Source organism: Hyperolius riggenbachi, chromosome 2 (assembly GCF_040937935.1).
Source record: "Hyperolius riggenbachi isolate aHypRig1 chromosome 2, aHypRig1.pri, whole genome shotgun sequence".
Classification (NCBI taxonomy): Eukaryota; Metazoa; Chordata; class Amphibia; order Anura; family Hyperoliidae; genus Hyperolius; species Hyperolius riggenbachi.
The window spans coordinates 349,166,511-349,176,528 of NC_090647.1; the positions used below are offsets into that span (position 1 = coordinate 349,166,511).

A 10,018-nucleotide genomic window follows, 5' to 3' on the forward strand; every position below is an offset into this window, starting at 1 on the left:
GCACCCCAGAAACAAATCATCGATTAAAGGTAAAGGATAACGGTTGGGAATTGTTATCTTATTGAGCGCCCTATAATCAATACATGGGCGTAATCCACCATCTTTTTTCTGAACAAAGAAAAAACCCGCCCCTGCTGGTGACTTAGAGGGACAGATGAACCCTTTTTCTAGGTTCTCATTGATGTAATTCTTCATAGCAAGTTGTTCTGGACCCGAGAGGTTGTATAAATGGCCCCTGGGAGGCATGGTACCTGGCCTTAGATCAATGGGACAATCGAAATATCTATGTGGGGGAAGCTTATCAGCTGCTTGTAGGCAGAAAACATCTGAGAATTCTGCATAGGTGGAAGGAACCCCTTCCATTACAACCTCAGTGGAACACAGTGGAACTTTCTCAAGACAAGAAGATTGACAAGCAGGAGACCAGGCCAGTATTTGTCCTGTATTCCAGTCAATCTTGGGTGAGTGCTTACGTAACCATGGGAGTCCTAACACAATCATTGCGGATGACATCTTTAACACATAAAATTGCAGTTCCTCCCTGTGCAGAACTCCCACCTGACAGGTGAGCATTGGAGTCTGCGAGAGGGGTTGCTTGTTCTGTAGTGGAGAGTCATCTATAGCAGTTATGAATATCTGTTTATCTAGGGGAAGGATGGGAATTCCCCACTTAGCAACCATACTATAGTCAATTAAATTCACTGCAGAACCTGAATCCACAAAGGCCTGCGTACAAAAAACCTGATCTTCCCATGTCACAAAACAAGGTACTAACATTTTAGAAAACTTCGGAGGTAAACTGGGTTCACCTAGGGTAGTACCTCCAACTACACCTAGGCGGAGAAGTTTTCCGCCTTCCTACTGCAATTTTGTATGAGATGGCCTCTTTCTCCACAATATAAACAAAGACCCTCTTTACGCCTTTGGGTCTTCTCTGTCTCCGACAACTTTGAATGACCGATCTGCATTGGTTCATCCAGAGTAGTCGTGACCTGTGGGGTAGAGACTACTGTCTTGGAAGTACCCCTTGACCTGCCTTGTCTATAGTACCGTACCCTGCGATCAGTCTTGATAGCTAAAGTAATAGCTTCATCCAAGGTTTTGGGTTCAGGATGGCTGATCATGATGTCACTAACTGAATCAGCCAAACCTGACAAAAAACAATCTAGTAAAGCGTAATGTTCCCATCTGGAGGAAACCGCCCATTTTCTGAACTGAGAAGCGTAATCTTCTATGGTACCATGTCCTTGGCGTAGCCTTTTTAAATTCCTTTCTGCCGTGGCTGCAATATCTGGGTCATCGTATATGACCGCCATGGCATCAAAGAAATTCTGAACTGAACTTAATGCCTCATGACCCTCAGGCAAGTTATAGGCCCAAGTCTGCGAATCCCCAGACAGCAAGGTTTTAACCAATGTTACCCGCTGCTGTTCGGAACCTGAAGAAATGGGTCTCATTTCAAAGTATGATTTACACCTATTTCTAAAATTTCTGAAGTCTGACTTATGCCCTGAAAATTTCTCAGGTAGAGCCATCTTGGGCTCACGGAGCAGAGAGGGAGGCGATGATGATGCAGATCTCTGTGAACGATTAACGGCTTCAGTCAAGGCGTTCAACTGAGCCTGTTGTCATGTCACAGTAGCATTTAACTGCGCTACGGCTGCGGTTAATGCTTGAATCTGAGCCTCCATAATACTTTATCGGTCTGCTGGTATGTAACGGTTAGTGTCAGCTGGTGACAGGATTCTGATTATTTGGTGATCTGCAGTATCACCAACAATACAGAAGCTATATTTGATTATGTGGTGATCTGCAGAATCACTAATAATGCAGAGATAGACAGAACAGTCAGTACTTTAATCAGAGTGATCACACGTGATTAGGTGCACAGTACTCAGTAGCACTCCAGGTGATAGCCCCTGGCTATGGGACTATCACCTGGACAGGAGAGGTCGTACAGGCCGGGTCGGTAACTTATCGGTCAGGCAGCGGTACAGAATCGGCAACCAGTACGTAGTCAGAGGATAGCCAAGGTCGGCAGCAATCAGATAGGCGTAGTAAAGAATCAGAAGGCAAGAGCAGTGTCGAGGTCGGGCCGGGGTCGGCAACCAGACAGACAGGCAGAGTACAGAATCGTGAGGTAAAGGATAGTCGAGAGTTCAGGCAAGGTTCATACACATAAAGACAATATATATCAATATATAATTATAGCTATCAATCAATTCCTATCTTGTGCGAAATCCCCGGTTTCCTCCCGGATCAAAGCACACCGGAACTATCTAAGGTCTGAGAGCTTAACCGCAAAGTTTCAGCAACAGTAGACAATGTACTACTGATAACCCGGGACTTAAATGCAATGGTAATCTCCGCCGTTCCGCCCACACCTCTCAGCCAATCAGATGGCAGAGGTCAGTCCCCAGGTGTCAGCTGACCGGCCGGTCAGCTGACCTTTCTCCTCAGCGCATAAAGGTCCTGCCTCTGTATACGCGCGCGCCCTTCTGCTGTGATGCGCCCTGGAGAGACCTGACCTGGTGGGAAGTGATGCCGAGGAGGTGGTGGCGGCATCCGCCGTGACGTCAGACGCGAGAGCGACGGTCGCGCCGCTCGCAGCTGCCGAGGTAATTTTGCTACTACTGACAGGTTCTGCTAAAGATATTAATCTTATAAACTTGATTCTCAGGAACCTGTGATATGGAAACTGCAGATCTCTACATAACCTCCTTATACATAGGTTAAGACCGTTCTCAAATTAATGAGTTCTCAATAGGAGGCCACTGCTAATACACTGTTATTATACTAATATGCAATGTTATGACAAAGATATTGCTGCCTACAAATTATTCCATACTATATTATGTATACAACAGATCGCTTTTGTAATGTATTGTGTTTTTGGAAATAAAAGATTATTAAAAAAAAAAGATGTGGAATGCATTGCCACAGGAAGTAGTTATGGCAAATTCTATACCTGCATTTAAAGGGGCTTAGATGCTTTCCTTGTGTTAAAAGACATCCATGGCTGCAATTACTAGGTAATGCCCAGTGATGTTGATCCAGGGATTTTATCTAATTGCCATCTGGAGTCGGGAAGGAATTTTTTCCCTTTTGGGGCTAATTGGACCATGCCTTGTAAGGGTTTTTCACCTTCCTCTGGATCAACAGGGATATGTGTGGGAGCAGGCTGGTGTTGTACTTTGTTCTCTGGTTGAACTCGATGGAAGTATGTCTTTTTTCAACCCAAATAACTATGTAACTATGTAACAGTGCCTGATGTGGCACATCTGGTCCTTATGGCTGCCAGAAAAGCCATCTTCAACCAGTGGATTTACCCCACTCCTCCCTCCCAACAGGATGTACATGATGAACTTTCCTACCTGTTGATGTTGGACAGACTTGAGGCAATTCTTCATATAAATAAAGGCATGAAACATAAAAAATATGGAAACCCTACATCCTCCTCACAGCATCTACAGAGGTTATTAAAGCTTTTCACGCCTATGAGCAGTTAAAAGGAGCCCTAGGCAGACTGGAACTAAGTAACTCTCCAAGGACTGGAGCAAATCCAGCCTAACTTGTTACACCTACCTTAACCAAATCAACCTAGTTAGCCTAACCTTCTTTTGCTGATGACTGATATAAGAAATAAGAGAAGAAAACGAGAAAGAGCATCGTGGGAGGGTAGAGGTGGGAAAGTGGCTATGTTTTTATGCTGGGGTTTTTTCTGTTGTCTCACTTCACCATGGTTCTGAATCAGTTCTGAAACCTGCCTTAAAGGAATACTGTAGGGGGGTCGGGGGAAAATGAGTTGAACTTACCCGTGGCTTGTAATGGTCCCCCGCAGACATCCTGTGCCCGCGCAGCCACTCCCCGATGCTCCGGCCCCGCCTCTGGCTCACTTCTGGAATTTCCGACTTTAAAGTCAGAAAACCCCTGCACCTGAGTTGCCGTGTCCTCGTTCCCGCTGATGTCACCAGGAGTGTATAGCACAAGCCCAGTATGGTCTGTGCCTGCGCAGTACGCTCCTGGTGACATCAAGGGAAGCGAGGACACGGCAACGCAGGCGCAGGGGTTTTCTGACTTTAAAGTCAGAAATTACAGAAGTGAACCGGAGGCGGGGGAGCATCAGTGAGCGGCTGCGCAGGCACAGGATGCCTGCGGGGGACCATTAGAAGCCCCGGGTAAGTTCAACTCATTTTCCCCCGACCCCCCCTACAGTATCCCTTTAAGAAGAAACTTAAAGTTTCAAAAGCTTGTAGGAAAATCTTGTACAGTTAGTCATTAAAGTTATCACTTAAACTTTTGTTGTTGTGTCTTCAGATTCTCTCCATGACGAATACTGGGCCACACGCAACTGGCTTCACAATTTTTGGTATTGCATGATACAGCACTTTTTTCTTGGGTGTAAAAAGCCATTGCAGAATGCTTCTTTTTTATTGCCTTCTTTACTTCATCCCAAGATGGACAATGTCAGACGTACTTTTATTGACAACGTTGATTTAATTAACAAAACCAAAATATCGAGTAAAATCTTTTAAAAAAAACAGATCAGGAAAGAGATCCTCTCCAGGATTTGCGGTTCTCCCTTGGATGTAAAAGGCTGATCAGCTTTTACCTAGAATGAATCCTGATCTGGGAGAGCACAGGCTCTGTTTATGCTGGTAAAAACTGCTGTGGTTGAAGTTGCTTTGTTCAGGACAAGCAGCTTGTAAATTGTAGAGCGGAGTTCTCAATTTAAAGCGGAACTGAAAACTGATTAAAAAATAAGAGTTTCACTTACCTGGGGCTTCTGCCAGCCCCTTGCAGCCGACCTGTGCCCACGCAGTCTTGGACCGATCCTCCATTCCTCCCCTAATGGAGGTCGACTTCTAAGTCGACCTCCATTGCGCCCTGGCCAGGAGCACCCTGCACAGTACGAAAAAAGTCTCTACTGTGCCTGCACAGTATGTGTCCGGCTACGGGAACGAGAACAAAGAGGTGCACAGCCAGGGCCGCGCGGGCGTAGTCCCCCACCCCCCCACCCCAACTGCGCAAAGTGAAAGTGAGCCACGGCGTGGGACCAGAGCATCGGTGAGTGGCTGTGTGGGAACAGGCCAGCTGCAGAGGGCTGGCAGAAGCCCCAGGTAAGTGAAACTCTTAGTTTTTAATCAGTTTTCAGTTCCACTTTAAAGTTTAGTTTAAAGTTAGTTAGTAGCCCATCCAGTGGCAATGTTTTTTTTTGCTTGCGCCCAGGCTGTAAACTGAATCCCTAAGGCACCTTATTGACCATAGGAAGCAGGCAGAGACCCTAGAAACACAATGTCTTTTTATTGTGCTTCAGTAAACCTTGCCTGATCTGGGCCCTTGTTTTTCTGGGTTGGTTCATCTGGAGAAGTAGGATGCCTCATGTATTTATTTGTCTTTATAACTTTCTTTATACTCTGAGAGAGAGATATTTTTGGGCGCCTCGAACCTTCATCATCCAGTGGCAAGGTTTTTGTTGTTTGTATGTTTGTTACATGTTTTTCTGTAAATATTCTAAATAGCCTTATACAAACAAATCCGAACGTTCTAAAATAATTTACGGTGTGCTACAAAAAGTAGTTTTTTTTTCTGCAATTTTTAAACAGAAGTTGAAATCTTCATTCATGTTCATTGTATGCATAGTGATTTGATATTTGAAAATGTACAAGTCCCACATTTTTTTGCATGTGAATGCTGTCCTAGTTTAGCTTTTTTTCAGCTCTTGCAGTGTAAATAAAAAAAAATTAAAAAAAAAAAAACATAACTGCTTACAATGCTAGAATGAAAAGATTAGCGATGGATAGCGGGCAAAATAACTTTCAATTCAGCTTCAAGTTTTAAATTCCAGCAGAGAAAGCATTATAGGCATGGAAAATGCTCAGTTACAATAACAAAAGGTTTCAACAGTATTAAAACGAGAATGTGAGAATATTCAGTGAACTAATTTATATCATGTATTGCTTTCTAGGTGTCTGTGTAGGAAATACTGATAGCCGACATTTTGTCAACTTAACGGACAGCATCTATCGCTTTAGCCCTTTTGTGCTAAAACCTGAAGATGTGAGCAGGTAAGATTCAGGAGGGCTGGTTCAATATATAATTACTTTTCACCTCTATTTCAGCAACCCAGTTAGGTTCAGGAGAAGGCTCTATTTTTTCATGTCCCTCTGAACCTCCAGTTGTTTGTTAAATGAACAGCAGCTTTAGTGTAGAGCAGTACTTCCCAACCCTGGCCCATATGCAATTAACTTTTTCTCCTGCGTTTTCTCCTATGTTATATTTTCAAAATTGTCAATAAAATGCCTTTTAAGCCACCAGCAAGCAAGAAAATTCTCTGAATAGTTTTGATAGTACTTTTTTTCATCTACTTTGTGGTACTTTTTTAGTTGCAAAATGCTGAAAAGTTATTTTAAATAGATGAAAAATTATCTCCTAGGAGAAAACTCGCAAGAAAAAGTTAATTGCATATGGGCCCTTGTCTTCAAAGCCCACGGCAAACAAACATTCCCAGGTAAGTTAATTAGTGTCTCAGCGGAGGTGATTAACTACCCCTGTGGGTGGATTTCTACAAAACATGCACTGTTGGTGGTACTTGAGGACATTGTTGGGAAGCACTGGCGTGGAGTACTCCTATTGTAAATAAGCCCCTAAAGTCATTCTTGTTCACTCCAGTCTTTCTGTCAGTGTGTGTGTGTTTGGTTCATCTGTTGAACAAGTTAAGGAAACATCACCCTGGGCGATAACAACTTAACCAAAGACAGGTGCTTTACCTCCTGACACGTATATGATGTGTACACACCTTCAACTGCTGTTGCCACAAGGGATTAATCCCTCAGGTACAGATACCTTGTTCTGCTCTGGCAGAGTGATGCCTATTTCTATGGGGGAGGGACGACTAAGCATGACAAAGCTGCTTCAGGCAGGAGGGGGTAAGGTCTCGTTTCCACTTACACAATTTCAGCAATGTTTTTGGCAACACCCAGTGATGCGATCCGCAGGGACATCAGAAGTGATTAGAGTGCACTCTTTCATGTCTACATCCATGCGTTGGGATTCACATGGAATCTCAGAACATGGTTACATGCATTCTGGCACATTCCCGGTGCAATTCCATCCATCACAAATGAATGAGATCGCAACCACTTCACAGAAAATTGCAGAGCAATGCAGTGCCTTACATTGGGCTGTCCACCAGCATTGCCCACAGTGCGGACATGGAAACAAGGCTTAAAAGAGGGGAACAATGCACTTGGAGATCAGTACCGTTTAAGGAGAACTGTAGTGAGAGGTATATGGAGGCTGCCATCTTTATTTCCTTTTAAGCAATACCAGTTGCCTGGCAGCCCTGCTGGTCTATTTGGCTAAAGAAGTGTCTGAATCACACCAGGAACCAGCATGCAGCTAATCTTGTCATATCTGTCAAATTTGTCAGAAACACCTGATCTCTTGCATGCATGTTCAGGGCCTATGGCTGAAAGTATTAGAGGCAGAGAATTAGCTGAATAGCCAGGCAACTGGTATATATGGTATATATGGAAATAAATATGGCGATATTTACAGGGCGATATTTACAGGGCGATCAGACTTCCCCCCTTTTTCCCCACTAGGGGGATGACCTGCTGAGGAGGTCTGATCGCCGCCGCTCCGTGTGGCCGAGCAGGGGGGGCTCCTCAAAGCCCCCCTCCGCAGCGCGATTCCTCCCTCCCTCTCCTTCCCTCCCTACCTCTCCCTCCATGGGTGGCACAGGATGGCGATGTGTCCTGCGCCGCCTCTGATAGGCTTCAGCCCATCACACGGCGGCGATCCCCGGCCAATCAGAGGCCGGGGATCGCCGATCTCCTTTGCGCGCTGCTGTATTGATGTAAACAGCGGGATTTCTTCCCCGCGTGTTTACAATTAGCCTGCGAGCCGCGATCGGAGGCTCGCAGGCAGTTCACGGAGACACTCTCCGTGAACTGACATGGAATGTAAAACCACAAACGACCAGCCGCCGCCTATCAGCGTTAGCTGGTAGCTAAGTGGTTAAAGCTCTTCCTGGGTGACACCTGTACACATGCTCGATTCTCAGCTGAATTTTGTACAGTGTAGTGGGTTAGATTAATGGAAAAATGTTTACATGACGCTGCTAGCTGTGGTTAAAATACTGTTTTTGCTTCACTTTCTAGGATTCATGGCCTGAATGAGCGCATTTCACTGAAGAACTTTAAAACAACTTGTCCAGTTTTACTATCAGCTCATCCAAAATGCAGATTCTGATAAAGTTCCTGTGGCTCATCAAGCCATTCACGAGCTATAGAGAACTATAGCAATGGGAAACTGTCTGGTGGCATCGTTAGACAACCAAGCAAGCATCAACAATAGCCTGTCTTTTCTCACCATATGTAAGGCCAGAAACCCACTAGGAGCGTTTTTCTGAGCGCTTTGTGATTTGAAAAGCTCTTGCTAATGTAATGCTATGGGTGTGATCCCACTTGAGCGATGTGATATTATCAAAATATACATAGCATTGCATTAGTAAGAGCTTTTTCAAATCACTAGCGCTTAGAAAGTGCTCCTAGTGGGTTTCTGGCCTAACTCAGGAAAGTGAAATACTTTACTATTTTGTATTTATTGTAAAACCTGAATCTAATGAAATGAAAACTGGTATGTGAAGGGGAAGCAAAATGGCAGCTATTAATATAATTTATTTCTTGTGTGACTTCTTAAAATGGCTTGATACATTTTTGACCAATAAGGAAAATAGAAACACAAATCATTCTTATTATAGTGTTGTTGATTTTTTTTCTAAGGTTGGTTAATTAACCACTTGCCGACCGCCTACTTCATATTGGCGGCGGCAAAGTGGCAGCCCCAGGACCACGTAACGCAGATTGGCGTCAGGTCCTGGGGCACTCTCTGGCCGGGGATCGCGCGCTGGGATGCGCGCGCATCCACCGGCAATAGGCTCCGCCCACCCGCGACGTCAACCCGCCGGCCAATCGGAAGCGCCGGCGGGTTGTTAACCCGACGATCCCCGGATAGGAAGCGTATAATACGCTTTGTAATGTTTACAAAGTGTATTATACAGGCTGCCTCCTGCCCTGGTGGTCCCAGTGTCCGAGGGACCACCAGGGCAGGCTGCAGCCACCCTAGTCTGCACCCAAACACACTGATCTGCCCCCCCCTGCCCCCTGATCGCCCACAGTACCCCTCAGACCCCCCCCTGCCCACCCCCCAGACCACCATTTGCACACAATCACCCCCCTAATCACCCATCAATCACTCCCTGTCACTATCTGTCAACGCTATTTTTTTTTTTAGTCCCTAAACTGCCCCCTGCTCCCTCCTGATCACCCCCCCACCCCTCAGATTCTCCCCAGACCCCCCCAGACCCTCCCCCCCCTGTGTACTGTATGCATCTATCCCCCCTGATCACCTGTCAATCACCCATCAATCACCCGTCAATCACCCGTCAATCACCCCCTGTCACTGCCACCCATCAATCAGCCCCTAACCTGCCCCTTGCGGGCAATCTGATCACCCACCCACACCAATAGATCGCCCGCAGATCCGACATCAGATCACCTCCCAAATCCATCGTTTACATCTATTCTCTCCTCTAAACACCCACTAATTACCCATCAATCACCCCCTATCACCACCTGTCACTGTTACCCATCAGATTAGACCCTTGCGGGCACCCAATCGCCCGCCCACACGCTCAGATTGCCCTCAACCCCCCCCCCCCCTTATCGATTCGCCAGTGCATTATTTACATCCGTTCTTCCCTGTAATAACCCACTGATCACCTGTCAATCACCCCCTGTCACTGCCACCCATCAATCACCCCCTGTCACTGCCACCCATCAATCAGCCCCTAACCTGCCTCTTGCGGGCAATCTGATCACCCACCCACACCAATAGATCGCCCGCAGATCCGACATCAGATCACCTCCCAAATCCATCGTTTACATCTATTCTCTCCTCTAAACACCCACTAATTACCCATCAATCACCCATCAATCACCCCCTATCACCA

At 45.8% G+C, this 10,018-nt stretch overlaps 1 protein-coding gene across 1 annotated transcript in view; it reads left to right on the plus strand.

Annotated features, from left to right (window-relative positions):
- LOC137544466 (N-fatty-acyl-amino acid synthase/hydrolase PM20D1-like) overlaps positions 1-8,479 on the plus strand; it is a 76,985-nt gene extending 68,506 nt beyond the window's left edge. Inside the window, exons 4-5 of the mRNA XM_068265548.1 lie at positions 5,969-6,068; positions 8,166-8,479. Of these exons, the coding sequence (XP_068121649.1) occupies positions 5,969-5,980 (12 nt within the window). The 3' untranslated portion in view covers positions 5,981-6,068; positions 8,166-8,479. The remainder of the gene's footprint in view (positions 1-5,968; positions 6,069-8,165) is intronic.
- Positions 8,480-10,018: the final 1,539 nt, after the last annotated feature.